Below are 21,903 nucleotides of genomic sequence, written 5' to 3' on the forward strand. Positions count from 1 at the left end.
CGTTTACAACTTTTGAACTGTTGCTAAAGCAATACAGGAGACACCTGAAAACTACACTACTGCTTTTTCAGCCAAAGCAGCGCTCAGACAAAACACGAATAAAATTCTCCTGGCGGAAAAGCTAATTCACTTGAAGGGAGTGAGAACAAGACGTGAAACACATTTGTTCCAGGTAGCGATTAGCGATTCACCTCATGCCAGCTTTATCTAGGTGAGCCAGTAGAAAACAAGGAGGTCGGTCTGTGGTCTCTCGTTGGTAAAAGCGTGTGACTTCTTTCCTGCTACTTTGTGCCTGAGAAACCATGAACAAATTGCATCTAGTTAGGTGTTTTATCGTTTATTTTTTCTGCACACAAGCCAGCTCTCCGCTATCATAAGATGACTATTAACCAGGGAGAGTGAAAGCTAATATGTGCTTCCTATGAGACACCTGAAGCTAGGCCCATACACCTTTACAAACTGTTAATGCTGCGTCAAAGGGCAGCGTAATACACTCGGAGGAAAGCGTTGTCTCTGTCTTCTGCATACATGAGCTCACAGACACCCACAATTGGTTAGTGTCACCGTGATTGACAGGAGAGAGAGTATGCCATCCCTCCCACCCAGAGAGCACAGCTAGTACAGTTTTGCTTTCTAGACTCTTCTGCACGGATGGCTGTGGCATCGTCTGGATTTGAGCTCACAGTCTCTTAACGATAGACCGAAAGCTTTTTTTTCTGTTGCGCCACTCTGGAGCCAGATGTGTTTCCATTTTATATGTACTATTTTAGTGTAGTTAATTTGTGTGGTAATGGTGGGTCAGGTTTTTTTTAACCAGTGATTCTATACGTTGTAATGCCATGCTCTATAGTAGCAGTGCAGTGCACACAAACCGCAGTCTTACCATGATGCTTTCCATGTGCACAGTGCCTCTAGAAATACATACAAATACATGCACGCTGCAGTAAGGGCTGGGGAAAAAACCCAAAAAGACAAAAAAACAGTCGATTATCAGTTAATCATCTGAGTCTTATAAATGAGAACAGCTGTAACAAATCTTTTTTTGTTTATTATATTTTTTCAGTAATATAACGTAAAACAAAACTGAGGAATAACTTAACTTTTAACATCTTGTTACTCTACTGACTGACTCTACAAATAATGAATTTGATAAGGAATTTGTTTAGAAACAACTTCACGTAGAAGCTGCCTCATCGTTAATCTTAACAAGCCCAATCCGTAACAGGCCTCATTAAACTGTGAAATTGCTGCACATATTTTACAACTACATTGAAAAATATCGAGCTCCTTAAATGAAATGTGAAATGATGCCATAACCTCTGCTGTTCAGTATATTTGATTCACCAAGCAGGAGCTTTCAGTGCTTTCGTTTCAAATGTTCATGCATCACTGATGTGCTGCTATGAAAGGCATTTCTGCTTTACGCATTTTCATTGTACCGTGCTTGTACTTTTCTGAGTGAAGCTTAAACTCTTTGTTGATGGCACCATTCAGAGTTTCTGTCTGCAGTATGTGTGATTTCTTCCATGGTGTTGCAGGAGAGAGTAGAGCCTGGCTGGTCCTCGTGATTTCTCTCTGTCACGCTTTTAAGGGTCAGTTTGAGATGGCAAACCATTTTCTGCATTTGGTTTAACTGCTCTATTTGGCTTCTCATTCTGATTCACACCTTCTGAAAACAAAAGTGCTGCAGAAGCTCTACTTTCATTCCTACTTGCTTTTCTTACGTGAAGCTGTTTATGTTGCAGTGGACTCTTCAATCTGACACTGATACACACACACACACACACACACACAGTTCTGATCAGCAGAATGTATACATGTATAAATCTACCATGTATAAATGCTGATTAAATCATAAAGCTTTTTAAAATATTTGAACCCATCTTACGAGAGACTTTAAAATTAAAATAGCTGTGGATGATGTGATGTATGTTGATGTCACAAGAGTTACAAACACTGTTATTTGTCTGGTTGTACTGCTTTTCTCTTTATGGAAGTTTATAAATAGTTGAGTACTGTGACAGTTCAGTGTTTCCCACAGATCAGAAATACACTTCAGATGGAGGCCATGACACACGCAGGCCAGTTCTCGAATCTGATTGGTCAGAATATGTGCATTATTTTTGTATAACAGCACAGCTCGGACAGTCGTTCCGGGTGTAACATGAACGACAGATTAATATTAACGTGCTCGTTCTAATACGTTATTGTTTCTCATACACAAAGCTCATACACAAAGACTTGTTGTTTAACGAAGTAAAACGTATAATTGTTGATATGGTGATGTTTTTTGTTAGGAGACATTTTATTAACATTTGTGGAAGGAGTCTCAGTTGCATGTGCTTTGTAACAAAATTTCCCAGCTCAGGAAAGTCTTCAGGGCAGACAAGTTTACGCTTTCTAAGTAAATTTCACAGGTTGTATTTTTATAGCGGAATAACACACAACAGACTATGCAGTTATATGAACATAATGCACTACGGTTGTGTGTCGTGCCGCATCACATCCCATTGGCTCGTGTTATTTTAATATAACAGCACGGTCTGTTGTGTGTTATTCCTTACTTAATTCAACATGTAATTTATCATATAGTTTAACATTATAGTTGTTGGAGTTTTTCTATATTTACTTCTTTATCAAAATATTAATTTAGCTTTTAATCTTATAAATGTCTGTGATAACACATTTGTCTTAAAAGCATAATTTGTTGCTAAACTGCGGCACATCTAGCTGTGGGGTTGAAAAGGGGTTGAGGATATTTTTTATTTTTTTCCTTTAATGTACATTAGCAGTATAAAATTTATCTGTTGGTGTAGCAGTAGAAATGGGATTGCCACCTTCTGTAATTGCAGTGAGGAAACATTTTTGTGATTTTTATTCTTTTGGATTTTTGGCTGTGTTGTGGTAATTTTGTAGCGATCTCTCATCGACTGGAGAAAAGATTTTATTCTGGCACAGTTCAGTGGATCAGTTACTGGATGTTACTGTTTTATAAGTAACTTTACTGTATTTTCGGGGAATGTCCTCTTTGTTGCTCATTGTCATGTGCTCTGCTATAGTTGTGTGTGGGAAATGAGCGTGTGTGTGAATATTGCATGAGCAGACTGCTGCAGCACAGTTTCAGTTTCTTAACAGTTAGACATTACTAACTACTTACTAACTTAAGCATGAATAGCAGTGAAGAATGTTTGGAATGTAGGCATGTCGTTTTCTCGTAACGGATTAATTACTAAAATACAGTTTATGTACCTGTGTGCAATGCAGAAGTGTGGGAAACACTGCAGGTATTCTAAACACACAGAGGCACTTTAGTTTAAAAGGTGTTATAAAGATTTATTTGGGGTTTTAAAGGATTAAATGATTTTCCCATTTGACTGTTTCTAAATCCAGACAGAAGCTGCAGAGCAATGGTATATAGGCTTGTGCAAATAATCTCTTATGCTGTAGATCAGATATTCAAACTGTATAGATGTTTTAAAATATTGTCACCATCAACATGTTCCCGTTTAAATCTTTGAGGTTTTCAAAAATATATTGGCTGAGAGAGCGCAGTCTGTTATCTACATTTCTGATCATTCTGAAGCTCTGCTGTGGAATTTGAGTGCTTTTTTTTCTTCTTAAAATGTTGGCTGTTGAAAAGGACTGTTTGTGTGTCTTCCAGGAGTGGCATCAAAATATCATCTAAAAGTCATATGATTCAGTAAAGGCAGGCTTAAACGTTGTGGTTACAGCTGAGTGATATAATATTGTTCAACTGCACGGCAAAAGCAAGTGTATGAAGTAAAGTCTCTTTATGAGAAATAGATTAATTTATTTTATCAACTGTTTAATTTTTTCACGAACTGATATTTTTTTAATTCGAATTTTAATAAACGCAAAGCCTTTAAAACACGTACTTGCTCAGGACTGAGTCTTCCCTTTGACCCCTGCTTCCTTTCAAGAATGTATGTGTATGATGACAATAAGGCTGTCTTCTAATTTCTGTCTGTCACAAACAATAATTTCAACACATTCCCTGTACTGAGAAAAGAATTTGAAATCAAATTACTTGAAAATCATTTATATATATATATATATATATATATATATATATATATATATATATATATATATATATATATATATATATATATACACTATATTACCAAAAGTATTCGGTCACCTGCCTTGACTCACATATGAACTTAAGTGCCATGCCATTCCTAACCCATAGGGTTCAATATGATGTCGGTCCACCTTTTGCAGCTATTACAGCTTCAACTCTTCTGGGAAGGCTGTCCACAAGGTTGAGGAGTGTGTTTATAGGAATTTTTGACCATTCTTCCAAAAGCGCATTGGTGAGGTCACACACTGATGTTGGTCGAGAAGGCCTGGCTCTCAGTCTCTGCTCTAATTCATCCCAAAGGTGTTCTATCGGGTTCAAGTCAGGACTCTGTGCAGGCCAGTCAAGTTCATCCACACCAGACTCTGTCATCCATGTCTTTATGGACCTTGCTTTGTGCACTGGTGCACAGTCATGTTGGAAGAGGAAGGGGCCCGCTCCAAACTGTTCCCACAAGGTTGGGAGCATGGAATTGTCCAAAATGTTTTGGTATCCTGAAGCATTCAAAGTTCCTTTCACTGGAACTAAGGGGCCAAGCCCAACTCCTGAAAAGCAACCCCACACCATAATTCCTCCTCCACCAAATTTCACACTCGGCACAATGCAGTCCGAAATGTACCGTTCTCCTGGCAACCTCCAAACCCAGACTCGTCCATCAGACTGCCAGATGGAAAAGCGTGATTCATCACTCCAGAGAACGCGTCTCCACTGCTCTAGAGTCCAGTGGCGGCGTGCTTTACACCACTGCATCCGACGCTTTGCATTGCACTTGGTGATGTGTGGCTTGGATGCGGCTGCTCGGCCATGGAAACCCATTCCATGAAGCTCTCTGCATACTGTACTTGGGCTAATCTGAAGGTCACATGAAGTTTGGAGCTCTGTAGCAATTGACTGTGAAGAAAGTCGACGACCTCTTTGCACTATGCGCTTCAGCATCCGCTGACCCCTCTCTGTCAGTTTACGTAGCCTACCACTTCGTGGCTGAGTTGCTGTTGTTCCCAAACTCTTCCATTTTGTTATGATAAAGCTGACAGTTGACTGTGGAATATTTAGGAGCGAGGAAATTTCACGACTGGATTTGTTGCACAGGTGGCATCCTATGACAGTTCCACGCTGGAATTCACTGAGCTCCTGAGAGCGGCCCATTCTTTCACAAATGTTTGTAAAAACAGTCTACATGCCTAAGTGCTTGATTTTATACACCTGTGGCCAGGCCAAGTGATTAGGACACCTGATTCTGATCATTTGGATGGGTGACCGAATACTTTTGGTAATATAGTGTATATATATATATATATATATATATATATATATATATATATATATATATATATATATATATATATATATATATATAAATAAATGAATTTTATATATAAGTTTAAGGGCCCGTGTTGAACTCAGTCTAAAATATTGTTATCGAGCCATTTTCCGTACCGCTTATCCTACACAGAGTCACAGGGGAACTTGGCGCCTATCCCATGGAACTCAGGGCACAAGGCGGGGGGACACCCTGCCAATCAATCGCACACATTCACACACTGAGGACAATTTAGAAACAACACGTCTTTGGACTGGGGGAGGAAGCCGGAGTACCCGGAGGAATCTCCCGAAGCATGGGGAGAACATGCAAACTCTGCGAACACGAGGTGGCGGCAGCATTCGAACCACTACAACGCAAACGTACTAACCACTAAGTCGCCATGCTTACAGTAAAGTCACTTAGGCTACTTAGGCTTTCTCAAAGGTATTAATTAAGCTAAACCTAAGGTGTGTCAGCAAGGCATAACCACAGATTATTACTCCCTCATTTGCTAATTATGAGACGTGTATGTTTAAACACACATATGCAGTGCAAAGGGTACCCAGGATTGCAACTGAACACACTTTTCATCTTCAGCTTCATTCTCTCTTAGTGTGATCTTGACCTACTGCAATTCCAGTAACTGACAATTAGATCCAACTTTGTAGATGCCACGCTTAAATGCCTGAAGCTTTGTCATGCTTGTATGGTAGACAACTTCATGCCTTTGTCACTATCAGCTTGTTCCAAACCTGTCTAAAAATTATGTTCTAGCCAAAGTATTTTTTGCTTCTAAGTGTGCACTAGGGAAAAGCAGCAGGCAAACTATGATGCAGGCAAGAAATTCAGTCAATATGGAGTAACAGATCCTAGTAAATACTAATACTTCACAGCTGTTTAGTCTCGTCGTTCCCAGTGTATTATTTTTCCACTGCAATTAACCTTTCCTCTTATAGCCATCTGCAAACCGCAAATTAGATAGCTGGAGCCAATTCACTGGCTACCCATGTTGCTTTTCTGCAAATAAACATGTAAATGTGTTGTAGCTGTAAATGCAATGTCAAACTGTATCAGAACTACGCATACAGCAAACATTCACTTTATATCCTTAAGAGTTCATACAATTCACATAGTCCACCATGTTGAAATGAATTTCATTCGTGTGATTTCCTTAAAGAAGATGATATTTGTACTCAGGAAGGAGCAGTAGGTCTCACAGGAAAGGTAGAAGAGGAGATCCACATCTAGACACTTGTAAATTCTAATTTTGTAGAAGTTATAACCTGAGCAGATCGTAGGAGTGAAAGTCTCACTGGATAAAGGAACCGGCCAGTGGCAATGGTTGTTTAGATTTATCTTTTGGTCAGTACAGATATTTGCATGTTACGCTTTTACACACATACACACACACATACATACAGGGTAAAAAACAGCACTGCAGAGCAGTGGAGTCACTTCTGCTGTAAAATGGATTTAATCTGCAAACTCGAGGTCTAACTTGCACAAGGTGACATTTGCACTGAAATATATTTACTGTCAGACTTGACTTTTCTAATTCATAGTCATATTTCTCTGACTTCATTCGACTCCATGTGACTTCAGTATTTAAATACTTCGTACGCGTGTACATCCTTAAACCTCTCAACACATGTTTTTGAGCTCTCAATCACAGTGTGTCTTAGGGTAGCTTAAACCATTGGTAGAACATTGTTAGTTGCCAAGCTCTGTATAATTTGATTGGATGAACGGTGTTCCCAGAGTGCCTATATTTAATATAACCACACTGAGAGGTTTTACTGTGTGTGTCACTCCACTTGTCTGTGTTCATCATGTAAAATTTCATTTCTAGCAACAGTTCCACTGAAACCGTTACTACAGTAGAGTTAGCGACATCATCAGCAGAGATGGCAAACAATACATTTTTCATGAATGTAACTTCTGACTTAAAATATGAAAGCTTGTCAGATGAAGATGAAAAGGAAGAAGGGAGCCAGTTTCACCGTATGCAACTTTAACAGGAATGCACAAATCATTGTGAGCTAGCCAGCTAGCCGAAGGGTTATTAGTGAGCGTAGCTTCTTCGGGATCTATTTTTGTTCTCGTGCCAGTATTCAGTATAACCACACTCTTGCTTGTGCGAGATTGCTTGATTTTATTATATAGGATTATGTTATGTAAGAAATATACTATTTGGTATAATCTTAAGAATTTACAATTTCACCCTTTGTGGCAGAAAAATGCAATTGTAAGCTACTTGAGGAAGAACGTTTTGTATGTTGAAGATTATTCTGAAGGTTGTGAGAAATTGTTTGTGGAGGCTTATTATCATCAGCTATCTGGCAAAAAGACAGTTGAAGGAAAAAGCCTTTTATGTAATGACTTCTGCAGTTTTGTATTATACTGGAAATTTGGGAATGGTTCTTTGGCCATACTATTTTCAGGCATGTATCTGAGCTGCCATGTGACATGTAATTGTAAAAACTCAAACCTGTTTGGCAGTTTAAACCTGACAGCTCTGACTAAATTACTACAAATTACTATTACAGGATGGACATTGTGATTCACAGCATCTCAGGAACATCATGTGTTAGAGTAATCTTCCTCCCCTGACTTTTTTGTTTTGTTCCTCCACACTGTAGCTTTTTTTCTATGAAAGTACAAATAGCCTTTAAAGAAAATGCTTTTCTTTATGGAGGTACATGCCAAGATTATCAGATCTTAAGTTGAATGCAATGGCTATTATGGAGTCAGCAGAATCTGAATATGTGTGTTTGCATTTTAAAATTTGTGAGGATATGTAAAAGTCCCAGCTGATAGTTGAAACAGACACAAGCAATGTTATATTCTGTTTTTATAGTACAGTAACTGACTGATTTTTTTTTTCCCATTTACTCAGAGCAGATGACAGATTTTTTTGCTTAACTACTTGCTTATGGTCTCTTGAGTCTTTTGATGTGACTCCTACTACACAGATTTGTTCAGATTTGCAAATTCAGTTTTGCAAGGTTAAGCCATATGGCTGTCACATTCATGCCAATTCACATTGTGATTTGAAGATTTTATGAGCATCTTTCACTGGTTACTTTTGAGTTATTTTGATGGTTTCATCTTTCTGTGAGTATTACATTTTATGGAGTTTTGTGAGCATCAATAAATGTAAATCATCTGTTCTACGAACATGTTTGGAAGTTTATGGGTGATTGGCCTTTATTGATATCCGTGTGAGTATGAAGAAAATCAGCATTACTGAAACTCGTGTTTTTTTTTTTTTTTTTTTCTTCAGGATTTTGTTCGGTTTGCCCAAAGAAAACATTTACACACACATTTACTAAAAGATTGGTAAGTGAGGTCCATTGTCTAATTTGTATGTAAGTAAACTAGATTTATTTTTGGAGAAATTGGCTCACTGGTTATCGAGTTTAAGTTTTTACTCTGCAGTGACCATTTTACGCATATAATATGATTTATATAAAAGGCATGTTTCCACTGAGGTTTCTGGTTGCAGGATGACACCACAGTTGAAAGTAAAGATATGGATTTCTTGTTGTCTTGCTTTGTTTCTTGAATATGTTTTGAAAGTTTTTTTTTTTTTTAAACCGGCTAGTGGTGGCTCAACACCTTTCTAATAGACTGTGGATTTTTATAGATAATGGACCGTGGACTTTGTAACCCATCTGTATGTCTTGAGCTGTTCATTGGATGTGTGCTGTGGGTCTAATCAGTGGTGTGGTTACAGATCGATAGATGGATTGAACACTTTATTCATCCCAGAGGGAAATTCACCTATTACTGAAGCACGGAGAGTTAGAAATATACTAAATCTAATTTAATGTTATAAATGAAACAAAATAAGAATAAATATGTATAAAGAAAAGTATACGGTGTAAAAGTGAGACGTGATAGTGCAGTGGGGTGTAAACATTGTAGACATAAGCAGCAGTCTTGAATGGAGTTCAAGTGGCAGTGCTGTGCAAATATTGTCATCAGTGTAAACATTGTAAACAGCGATACAATGAACAGGGGTATACAGTGTTGTATAGGGAAAATATGTAGAAACATATGTAAAAACTACTTTCTGCAGTGGAGCTGAGTGAGTCTTCTACTGAAGCGGAGCGCCTCTGTTTAACCAGTAGGTCACGGAGGGGATGCTGTTTATTGCCCAGAATGGCTGTGAGTTTATTGATCCAGTTTTGTCCTCTTTTCCACCGCCACCTCAAAACAATCCAGAGAGCAGCCCAAGACCGAGTCAGCCTTCTTGATCAGTTTGCTGAGTTTTTATTTTTTCATCTCCACCTCTGATGCCACCTCCCCAGCGTACTACTGCAAAGAAGACTGCACTGGCTTCCACAGACTGGTAGATGATCTCTAACATTTTGTGCAAACATTAAGGGACCTGAGCATCTGAGCATAACTGAACATCTGATTTGTATCAATCGTTGGGAGACTGTTAGGTTTACTTTTCTTCAGTTTGACTGATTTGATATTTTGATTACTTTGATATGTAGACATTAAAATCTATCAGTCATAACAAGGTAATGACAGATCAATTTCATAATATCGATAAACTCCTTCATGACTCCGGTTTGTAAGCAAATGTTCAATTCTCCATTAATATTGTCTGAATACATTGCTTTGTCTTCTTTTTAGAGTCCTGGGTTAGGGTTGGTCACAGTTTTGTGTAATTTTCTGTGTATGTGGAAAAATGGAAGGACCCTACATCTACGTTATGTGGAAGAGTTACGAGAGATGCACTTGTTGAGGAACTGCCTAAACATGAAGTATCTTCTGAATTGGGTCTATAGTCAACTCAGTTTACAGATACAGATTGGCGTGTAACTCGTGTCTCCTGCTTCTTTTCTTAAGACGTTGGTTTGTGCCATTACAGGAAGAGAGTCTGAGTCTGGCCTCCCTTTCTTAGACAGTATATTTGTGCTTGTGGGGGATGGGCAGGTTTAATAAAAATGTGTTTGTGTCCATGTTTACATGAACAGTCCAGCTGGCAATAAACTGGCAAGAAGAGCGTGGTCACAAAGATGGAGAAATGTGAGCTGCTAAGGTCTGCAGTTCTTTGTTTTCATTGGAGCTTTGCTTCACTGCTTTTGTTATGAAAGCTCGCTGGTTCAAGTTTAGATTCAGTCTTCCCCTCCCCCAATATCTCACAATCTCCCCTCTCTCCTGAACCAGTTTTAATAGAAACCAAATGTTGGGTGTTAGACCGTTTAGTTCAAATGCCCAAGAATTGTCCTTTAGTGATGTTTGGTTAACTCCGAAATAATTATTTAAGTTCTCTTACCCATCACAGGACAATAATAAAGCTTCAGAACTGCATTTTCTCACAAGAAAATGTCTTACTATTTTTTTTTTTTTTTTTTGGTGTTCGAAGCTTCTGGGAAAAGGAATTTATCATATGTTTGAATTTTTTATGTAGTTAGTAATGTGAAATTTGTGCCGGTATCACTGGGATAGAATATTTTCTGCCTTATTTTATGTCTGAAAGATAAACTGAGATAAAGCTGTGAAGCAGGGTTTTGAGGCCAGCGTATTGGGTAAATGAATAACTGGGAACAGAATAAATCTTACAGTAAATTGGTATGGATGTTGTAAGGCTTGTTCAAGTTTTGGCATGTACATTTTTGTACATTATAACTCATGATTGAGTTGAAACCCAAACCAATTTTTGTCATTTATTTGTTTTCTGGTACAATAGTATCAGATGGCAATGAAGTTGACCTTTTTTTTTTTTTTTTTTTTGGCTTTCTCCTTTGGCATGACAGCAAATGGTGATGAGCCTGCGTGTCTCTGAACTGCAAGTACTCCTAGGATACGCAGGTCGCAATAAGCACGGGAGAAAGCACGAACTATTGACCAAAGCACTCCACTTGCTGAAGGCTGGCTGCAGCCCTGCTGTACAGATGAAGATCAAGGAGCTGTATCGCCGCCGTTTCCCCACAAAAATGGTGTCCCCGACAGACCTCTCTCTCCCTGGGGTCCACTCCACAACAGGTGTAGCATCTGCAGGTTTGCCTGCCGGCCTCACCCAGCTCGGGTTTGACAGCCACGGCGCACCTTCGCCTCTGCTGCCTGTCTCTCTCCTGGGGCCCAAGCACGAGCTGGGCCTTCCACACCTTCCTTCTGCCCTGCATCCTGTCCATCCAGACGTCAAGCTTCAGAGGCTTCCTTTCTACGACGTGCTGGATGAACTGATCAAGCCTACCAGCCTGGGTAAGTGAGTTTTCCCTACTCTAGACCCAGCTGGTTCTTTCTACTTGGTGACACTGACATCAAGGTGCTCTTGAAATGATTTATGGCTTATCAAGTTGGATAAGTTCCACTGAGGCTATATATAGCTGTGGTGCTAAAAATAATAGAGGCAGTATCATTGGAAAGAAGGTGTTGTACATATTTGAGTCCACTCGCAAGCTACCCCTTTTAGTGAGCCTCTGTTAGTGTGCATGTGGGTAGAGATGGGCAAAAGATATCTTATTGCGGTGAGTGAATGCTGGCATTACAAATGTTTAAGCCGTAAAAGTAGGAACAAGGTTGACGTGGCATAACCACAGCCATGAATCTCATGACATTACATGAACTGAAACTAGCCTGTGTTCAGCCTAAAAACAACTTATGTTACACAATACTCAGCCATGTTGTTTACCTTTATATAAAAATACATTTACTGAACTACAGAATTACATCATATTCACCTGAAGGTGAATTCAAGATGTAGTATGTTTAATGTTGAGTGTGAATTTCCCTCTTTAAAATTTGAAATAATTTCCACTATTAAAATTTAAGCAGTAGGACATTTTTTGGCACTTCATAATCACATGGTTGTGAAAATTTAGTTTGTGGAAGTTCCTGTGGTCCAGCAGAGATTTAGGGAAAACACCCAGTACAAAGAAAGTGCAAACAAGCCTCGATTTAGTAAATGTGAGGACAGTGCAAAAAAGTTTTCAAAAGTTTGCTATCAAAACCTTGGAAGTGGTAACTTTACAGGACAAGAAAACACTTTCTATCTGTTAATGTAACTTTTCAAATGTTAAGGATTTACTGTAAAGAATATTAAGCGTGTTTTTAACAGAGATCACAGTTTAACACGATATCCTGTGGAGTTTCAGTTGAGATATTGGACTGCTGTTCTAGTACAAAACAAAGTCCAGCCTGAGACATTCAGCAGAACGGTTTTGTTCGCGTCTATGATCACTTCACAGTATTTCTAGCCCCACATTACTGGTATAACCAGGAAAAAGTACCTTTTTACAAACATGCATTTGCGACACCTTGGGTTGCAAATAAATGCTTAAGAATAATGGAATAAAACATTTAACATTTTAGTCTCTAATGAATGAATGTATGAATGAATAATTTTCTCTCTGTCTCTCTTTTCTTCAAGTTCTTCCTTACTATAAGCAGATTAAATTGAGTAAGTTCTTTTTGGACATGTACAGTTTGAATTGCATTTAGAGTGGTATGCCAAAGAAGAGAATCAGTAAATTGGTTCTTGTATTTGTAATCTTGGTGGGGGAAAAAAAATGTTAATGTTCTAAGAAGCTTTCAAAATATCAAAATACTTCCCCACATAACTATAAAAACTAACAACCATTATAAAATATAATACTCTTCACACATCAACTGCCATTGCAGTTTTATTTTCATGATGTATCTGCCTAATTCTCTCGCACGCTATTGTTGTTCCAGCCTCAGACAACAATCAGAGGTTTCAGGAAACATGTTTTGCATTTGCTTTGACGCCACAGCAAGTCCAACAGATCAGCAGTTCAATGTAAGTATGGGGGAGGAGCGCTGATTTGTTTACCATGGTTAGTAACCATGATGCAGATCAAGTTTGCAAATCAGTAGGGATACTAATAGTTGGATAAAGTGAATGGGAAATTTACACACTTGGGTGGGCAAGTAGTAATGTTTTTTTTTAATTATATTTTTTATTTATTTTATTTTTTATAAACATACTTGTAGGTGCAGGAAATGTCTGATGTCTTTTATTTTGAAATTTTCTGATCACTTCCGAGTAGAGGGTTGGTAACATGGGCTTAAGTGAGCATTTACCTATTTACCTGGGACAGTTTTCTCACATAGCAGTGCAGAGAGGGGGTGAGTAGATGGGACGCTCACTTTCTGTTGACTGTATCCACGTGCATTTACGTTACCATTCACCATCTTTGAGCAAAATAAACTATCATAAATTGCTATGGAAGTTTCCCCACTACTTAGCCTCTCAGCCGTGACTGGCTGCTGCTGCAGTATCCGTCCCTCAAAGTTTTAGCTGTCTCAAACATGCTTTAGCTGTCTTTTAGAATGTTGGGTGTTGTGTACTGCTTCTCTCTCACTCCTTCCCTTATCTTTTTCATAGGGACATCTCTGGGACCAAATGTGACTTTTCAGTACAAGTTCAGTTAAGGTATGATTACCAAACTCTTTTTCATTCACAGTGAAACACAAAAGACAATTAATAAAGGTAGTATTTTTATTATAAAGACTGATATATGAGTTGCATCATTTCATTGAGAAACTTTGAATGAGAAGAATGCGATTAAAAAAAGAACACACATAGCTCCCTTTTCCTTTTAGCTATAGAGTACACATGAAAAGTACAGCTTGTTTCCTATTTGTTCCTAATTGCTTAGTTTGTTATTACATTCCAGTGCTTTTTCTGTTTGGGTTCCTGTGGGCCAGTAAAGCTCGTTCCCACACATTTCTTAGTTGGCCCCACAACATCGTGCGAAGTTCCTATCTGCTTTATCTTTTGCAGGTTTTGCTTATCAGAGACGAGTTGTCCTCAGGAAGACCATTTCCCACCAAACCTCTGCGTGAAAGTGAATGGAAAGCCCTGTAACCTCCCCGTGAGTCTGAGCTTGTCAAAATCACTTATAAAAAGACTTGATCTGCTTGTGACGGAAGCCAAGCTTGAACTTTCACTTAGAAATTCAGAGGCAAAATGTTCTGAATTGAGACTCAGAAGAGTTTTGATGTAGCACCAAATATTTATTGGCTCTTCAACCAGTGAATGACGCATTTGATTCGATTATTTAAAAGAACTGAAAAAAAGTTTTGCTTTGGCAAAGGTATATACTGTTTCCATTTGTGTTTTGTCATGCAGTTATTTTTCTGATTGTCCTTAGGGCTATCTTCCTCCAACTAAAAATGGAGTAGAGCCAAAAAGACCAAGCAGACCCATCAACATTACCTCTCTGGTCCGTTTATCCACAACAGTCCCCAACACTATTGTGGTATCTTGGACATCAGAAATCGGCAGGGTGAGTAATGAGACAGCGATGGAGTTGGTGCTGGCAGCTGGCATTGCGTTATTTAATTCTATGAAAGATGAAGACAAATCTCGTTGCTTTTTTATATTATACTGAATCTGTATCTCAAAGAGGTGTCGTCTGTCGCTTCTTTAGAGTTATTCCATGGCAGTGTACCTCGTGCGACAGCAGTCCTCTTCAGTATTGCTCCAGAGACTACGGTCGAAAGGCATCAGGAACCCAGACCACTCGAGAGCACTCAGTGAGTTCAGTAATGGAAATAACATTTTGAATGATGTATGGCCAAAGATGCTATATTACTGTGTTTGTTTTCATTGTCTTAAATTGTTAATCATAAGTCGCTCTTTAAATTTCAACAGTCAAAGAGAAGTTGACGGCTGACCCTGACAGTGAGATTGCTACCACTAGTCTGAGAGTCTCCCTACTCTGTCCGGTATGCTTGCTCTCTTTGTTTTAGTTATAATGATATACACCTGTAAAAACTTTAACTACTAACTATATGGTGGATAAGCTATGAAGAGATACATTGCACTACCAAAATACCAACCTTCTGCCCTGTCAGTGCCTTATGGTTGAAACAGTCCTACTTTCTGCAGTTTTTAACGCGGCACATATTTAGCTGATTATGCAACAGTCTTAAACATTAAGGAACAAATGATTTGATTCTGATTGTGTATGTGTGTGAATACGTGTGACAGCTGGGGAAGATGCGGCTGATGGTTCCGTGCCGAGCGCTGACCTGCTCACACCTGCAGTGCTTTGACGCAACACTCTACATCCAAATGAATGAGAAAAAACCCACCTGGGTGTGTCCAGTCTGTGACAAGAAGGCCCCATATGAACACCTCATCATAGACGGGTCAGTGCTCCATTACTAAATTCTCCTCTTAGTCTGTGGCCTTTGAAACAGTAAAAGCACCAAACTCATTTGTGTACCTTTTCTGTAATCTTTTGCTCAGAAGCACAGCGTTAGTTTTTTTTTTTTTCTTTTCTTTCCATTAGTCCACCTAAGCCAAAGCTGAGTAATAATTACTGGACATTCTTTTCGAGAAAGATCACCAGATGTTTTGTCTGTCTTAATATTTGGATTTATATTTTTTATAGAAATATTGTATGTCATTAATTTGCCTCAGTTACAGTTTGTCTTAACTTCTGGAACTGTTGAGACTTGCTCCGTAAATAGGAGTAATGGCGAATTATAAAGGAAGCTGATTGTGTTGTTGTGTGCAGGTTGTTCATGGAGATCTTAAACAGCTGTGTAGACTGCGATGAGATCCAGTTTAAGGAGGATGGTAGCTGGGCACCGATGATATCCAAAAAGGTGGTGCAGGAGGTGTCTGCTTCCTCCAACGGTTTAGAGGGTATGCACTGCTAACGCTCACTTTCTTACCTTCTAGAGGACCAAACACAATTGCTCGTAGTTAATTACTTTATCAGTGAGTCAACATGGCAACACTTATATATTGTCTTTATTGCTTTACTCATTTATAAAGGTAACTGTACACTTCTGGCTATTCCTGAAGTACTGTAAGTTTTAAATAAATGAACATCTGTAGCAATCTGGGTCAATATGTCAAAATAAACATTAGTAAAAACCAAATGTTGAGATGTAGATCAAAGTGTGCAGCACTGAAGGATACACATGTAAAGATATAGTAAAGATATTACTTGGCTTTTATTACTAGAATCGAAATGAATCTTGTTCATTCTTTTTGGTCTATCTTTTGAACAGGTTCATGTCGACCAGTGCTGTCTGAGCACAAAAACAGTTCGTCCCACACCAGCAGTAGCAACAATAAAAAAGTGGAAGTGATTGACCTTACACTGGACAGCTCCTCAGATGATGATAATGATGACGAGCCTCCTCCTAAACGAGCCTGTCCATCCCTTTCGCCCACCTCGCCGCCAGTCACTAAAGGGTTAGTCTTCATTACAGTACACACATTTACTGTTACTGAATGATAAGACATTTAAAGGCCTGGTGACATGGATATAAACTGTGTGAACCCCCCCAGTATAACTGTACAATTACTGAATTTTTATCCCAACAGGGTGTTGAATCTTCACCATCAGGCATCGCCAGTGACGCGTGCACCGAGCATGCCAGCGGTGGAGACGAACTACATTCCCCCTCCACCTCCTCTCATTCAGGACTACCGCCACTATTACCACACGCCCAGTGACCTGTCAGGTATGAGGCCAAACGCATGGGTGCCTGGGCCTTACGGACAATTTGTGTTCCCTGTTTCTTAAAAGTGCAGTAAACACTGCTTGGTGATTTTCCACGTTGCTCTACCTTATTATATAGAATCTTTACTCACTCCAAGGCAGATGTTATGGTTAGGTAGCTATTCAGACTTGAATGATTGTGCATGATTTCTTCTGCTATTTGTAATATCTGTCCTATTATTTATATTCTTTGTTTTTGTTCCACAGATCTGAATTTCTTTTCATTTTTACCAGGGGAAAATCATCCGGTAAGCTCTGAATCTGACTTGCTGTAAAGCTTAGCTGTAAAGGAACCTTGCATGTAAATTAATGAGAACTTTGTGTTTGCATGGTTCATCTAGGAATCAAAGGTGTACTGCATGGGGCTTCTGTTTAGTTGTTTGAGATGTAAGGAATAAAACACGATGGGGCATGCTGTTATATGATAATAATCACGGACAGGCTGGAGTTGATTTCTAATAACAGCAAGTCCCAAAGTGTTTTAATCCCTCTTATACCACAGCAGTTTGCCAATGATTACTTTTTTTCAGATGTATTTAATGAGAAACATGTGATCCTTTTTAATCCATTTATACTTGTTTATTTTGAAACAATTGCAAGACAAGTTAGTTATAGCAGCTATAAAAAGTCATTCCATCACTAGTCTGTTTTTTTTCCTTGCACAAAGTTAATAAGCCAAAAAAATGTAGCATGTCATGTTTCTGAGAAACCTAAAAAGAGCAAAGTCCACTGTCTTGAAAACTTTCCTTTGGTGGGAAAAAACCCAGACACTGGAGACTCCTTCCATAAATGCAATGTTTTTTTTTTTTTGTTAAATAATGTTTTTTATTTATTATTAGCCTTAAATTATTGTGGCATGTCCACCGAAGGAGTCCTTGTGTATGAGTTAGAAAGTTATAGAAACACGAACATATTAAAACCAGTGAAACAGAGAAAACCCAGTAGCTGAACCCCTCTCCTTCTGTTTTCCCACCACCAGCATTACAACATGGTAATGGCAGCAGCAGCCGCAGCATCTGCCTCGGCGTCAACATCAGAAGATCATGAGCTCCTCCGCTTCTTGCCCTATAACTCCTCACAGCTGTACCTGGAGCAAGCAGGCACGGCACCAAGCAGTTCACTGGCACCACCCAATGGCAGCGCGAGCAGCAGTAGCAGCCTGCGGGACAGCCATGGGCACAGCAGTGTGTCCCGCTCACGGTCAGACACAGCTGCCTCAGTCATATACGGCTCCATCCCCGACGTCATCTCACTCGATTGAGCACACAGGCACAGCAACCCAAAGACTGGCACGACGGGCTCTCGGCACCATCCATGGGAGGCGAGAGAAGCCTGGTGCACTTCAGGAGGATTTAGGGATGAATGAGGCAGAAGGAAAAGAGGGGTGGGGAAAAAATGAGGACAAATACCTTTGTAAAAAAGAAGAAGAAGAAAAAGAAAACGCTGTACAGAGAAGAAATATCTATTTTCAGTTTTACTTTTGTATATAAACAATAGGACGCTGCCTGCCCAGTGAGTGACTTCAGTTCATATTTTTTGTGTGAATACTGAAGGTGTTTTTTCACTTCTCCATGTGCTGTCCCTTGACTTAAACTTATTCTGTATCTTTTATACTCTTTTTGCTATTTTATTTCACCTCAAACACTTATTTCAGTCCCAGTCATTTTGATCTTTTTTGAGGGGTCAGTATGTTATTTAATGACACTTTGTTGTGCAGGTAATTTATGATGCTTTTAAGTTATGTAGTTTGTATGCTGTATAAAAGCATTTCCTGATGCCATTACAGGATCTAGCCATGAGGCACGCTCAGAACGGCAGACACCTCTTATTCCAGCTTTGCATTTACCTCCATCTAGCTCTCAATAAAGTATGCGAAAGAAAGAGAGAGTTTTTTTCAGATATTTATGCAGAGATCATGTTGCACACATCTCCCAACTTATGAAACTAAATGTTAATTATTATGCTAATTATTTGAGGCTAAGTAGTTTGCTATGAGTAATTTATCAACTGGGGAGACATGTAATTGAAGGTTTGGTACTATAGTGTGATGCATTTATGAAGTGAATCAGTTAACCTAAGAAGTATATTTAGACTACGACATGTAGCTGCAGAACATTGTCCATGATGTGCCATCTGAGTTTGTGTTTAAATTAAGAAATTTCTGTTCTAACAGAAGACTAATTGAGGTCTAGTGGTCTGTCCACCTTCAGTTTTTACGAAACAATGAAATTAGATCGTAATTCAAACCGTCATGAGGCAGACATTGGGAAACAAAAATGTTGATAAAGATTCTGTTGTCTATGTTGATTAGACTGAAAAACGCTGTATTACAGTGATCAGAGTTTAAGAGCAATGACACGGGTACCAGGAAGTGGTTTAACACACATTGCCTTCTGTGCTGGTACCTGCTGTTTCCTGCATTAAGTTCTGTTCAAAAGCTGTGTCATGTGCTACTCTTCTACAACGTCAAGTTTTCAGGACTGTGATAATCATCTCTTTGAAGGGATAGATTGACATTTTGACGATTAATATATTTTGTTACTTACAGTGATAAAAATCTGTATCATCAATATATATATATATACTTTGACGATCGGGTCGTAACAGCTTGAGAGGAAATTTACAGATTTTTTTTTTTAGCCAATAGAAAAACACTGTTCTTTATAAATATTTGGATCTATGATCTACATGTACATAAGAACTCAATCTTTGGACCTATTTTCAACCAAATCAACTTTTTCGAAGTCTGGTGCACACTTGTAAAATTTTTTTTATTGGCTTAGCAGAGATTCCTTTTCAAACCATTGTTGTAAAAGTGTTGTGCCTTGTTATATCACTGGTCCTATAGATCTTCTTTTGGCATGCAGAAATCTAAAAATAGGTTTCTGCATACTGGCATTCACCTTAATTTCTCCATGTAGAAAGAAAGGTTTTAATTGTCAGAATGCTTAACTATCCTTTTAAGTGACCTTTGAGTTTTATTTAAATGTTTTTTCCTGGTGAGATCACAGCCACATCATCTTTGCCACCCCTCCCCTCACTCTTTGTTAAAAAAAAAAAAAAAAATACAAAAAAAATCTGAATTTATTTATTTTTAATCTATATATTTTTAGTATTTGTTTGACAATTATGCTTTACTGTCATCGTACATTTATTTCAATATTAATTATTTAAAGAGCCCTTGTCACATGCTTTGCATTGTAACAAGCATCTTGTTATTCGTCTTTGTGTTCCTTGTTCTGTCATATTGATTTATGTCTGTTCTGTACATTAATTCCATCTCCAGAATCTATGGTGTTGTCAGATTTGACTATTTCATTGCAATTAAACACTTAAACAATGAAAGCCAGCTGAGTGTGGACAAACTCTGGCTCGATTGTTAAGACCCCTTAAGAAATGATACGAGACTCATCACATAATTTGTTTAGCCATTGGCTCATTATGCACAGCCATTACTACCTGTATAAATGTAAGCTTTCATCAAAATGTAGATATTGACTGTAGACACTATCTACTATTTCATATAGGCCAACATTTATACATGTAGTACATGCTAATCAAACTCATTAATTTAAAAAAACATTTGTGCACTGAGGGACCATGACTTGACCATGACAGATCTTGGGAACTGTTCTTCATGAGAAAAGTCTGCACTGGAAAATTAATTTTGGTGAGGCATTAGATTACACTGAACTTAAGCCATGATAATGAAGTAGTCCATATCTAGATTCAGGTAGAAGCACTGTCATTTAATTTTTTTCTAAAGAATTGGCACACAGTGCCATACTCGACTGACACTTAAACCATTTCCCGGTTTCCAGACAGAATCCTACCACTAGAGAAGCAACTTAACCCATTTTAGCTGTACTGGTAAGACTGGTGTGCATGAGATCTCTCTGCCTTAAATTCTTGTATTATTTTTATCATGAAAGAAATCATTATGTATATCAAGCCACTATCAGTTTGTACAAAACATCAAATTATTTATTATTTGATTTGGGATACGTTGTTTACCTAATGAATGTTAATTGTTTATGTAGAGAGTGGTTTAGCTGTAATAAAACACATGCAACTATTTACTATTTCTGTCTTTTATTATCCATATTCTGCTCTCACTGTTCACTTGGCTCTGTTTGTTGGATCTGCATTTGGGATACGTTAGTTCCAGGTTTGTTACCCTCAATAAATATAAGCACAAACCACTGAAGAAACAAATACCCTGATTAAAGTAATGGCCTGCATCCAAACCACACAACGGAAATCAGCACAGCAGGGGAGCCAAGCACGACTGGGGAGGTCATTTCAGTTCCTCCAGGCCGGCGGGGGTAAGTAGGCCACCAACTGCATATACACTCTGATTCTTATATACCATTAGCTCCAGAATTATTGGCACCCATGGTAAAGATGGGCCAAAAAATGTCTAGATCTGAGTGTTTAGGAAGTCATCCATGACTTTTTACTGGGGTGTAAATACACAAATGAAATCTTCATAAATCAGGCAACTGCTATAAAACAATGACATGCATGGAAGAAAAAAAAAAAACAGCTGCCATTGTTAGAGCAATAATTATGACGTTTAAAAGTGCCGGAATTGTAATGAGTACACAGTCGCATTTTGCCCCCATGCACAGTCGGGAGGATGATTAGAATGGCAAAAACTTTTATTTTTTCTGGAAACAAATCCTCATGGTGGGTTTGGTGTAAAAAAAAGAAGGGTGGCAATACAGAAAAGAACCTCATCTCCAGTATTAAGTATGGTGGAGGATCTGTGATAATGTGGAGCTCTTTTTCCTCCAAAGGCCCTGGGAACTTTGTTGAATACATGCCAGCATCATGGAGTACCAGGAGGTTTTAATCAAAAACCTGGCTGCCATTGCCAAGAAGTTACAACTGAGTTGTGGTTGGATCTTCCAGCAGGATGATGATCCAAAACGTATCCTACTCCACACAAAATGATTCAGTAACCACAGAATCAAGCTTTCGATATG

At 38.6% G+C, this 21,903-nt stretch overlaps 1 protein-coding gene across 3 annotated transcripts in view; it reads left to right on the forward strand.

Annotated features, from left to right (window-relative positions):
- The window catches only part of pias1b (protein inhibitor of activated STAT, 1b), a 29,835-nt gene extending 8,210 nt beyond the window's left edge, over positions 1 to 21,625 (forward strand). Inside the window, exons 2-15 of one of the 3 annotated variants that reach the window (XM_026927395.3) lie at positions 11,180 to 11,627; positions 12,796 to 12,825; positions 13,101 to 13,185; positions 13,774 to 13,821; positions 14,173 to 14,263; positions 14,543 to 14,677; positions 14,822 to 14,927; positions 15,046 to 15,119; positions 15,385 to 15,545; positions 15,917 to 16,047; positions 16,419 to 16,605; positions 16,738 to 16,877; positions 17,123 to 17,163; positions 17,895 to 21,625. In XM_026927395.3, the coding sequence (XP_026783196.2) occupies positions 11,180 to 11,627; positions 12,796 to 12,825; positions 13,101 to 13,185; positions 13,774 to 13,821; positions 14,173 to 14,263; positions 14,543 to 14,677; positions 14,822 to 14,927; positions 15,046 to 15,119; positions 15,385 to 15,545; positions 15,917 to 16,047; positions 16,419 to 16,605; positions 16,738 to 16,877; positions 17,123 to 17,163; positions 17,895 to 18,176 (1,959 nt within the window). In that variant the 3' untranslated portion in view covers positions 18,177 to 21,625. The remainder of the gene's footprint in view (positions 1 to 11,179; positions 11,628 to 12,795; positions 12,826 to 13,100; positions 13,186 to 13,773; positions 13,822 to 14,172; positions 14,264 to 14,542; positions 14,678 to 14,821; positions 14,928 to 15,045; positions 15,120 to 15,384; positions 15,546 to 15,916; positions 16,048 to 16,418; positions 16,606 to 16,737; positions 16,878 to 17,122; positions 17,164 to 17,894) is intronic. The other 2 variants (XM_026927398.3, XM_026927397.3) reach the window with 2 other exon arrangements.
- The last annotated feature ends 278 nt before the right edge of the window (positions 21,626 to 21,903 follow it).

The sequence above is a fragment of the Pangasianodon hypophthalmus genome, chromosome 6 (genome assembly GCF_027358585.1).
Source record: "Pangasianodon hypophthalmus isolate fPanHyp1 chromosome 6, fPanHyp1.pri, whole genome shotgun sequence".
Classification (NCBI taxonomy): domain Eukaryota; kingdom Metazoa; phylum Chordata; class Actinopteri; order Siluriformes; family Pangasiidae; genus Pangasianodon; species Pangasianodon hypophthalmus.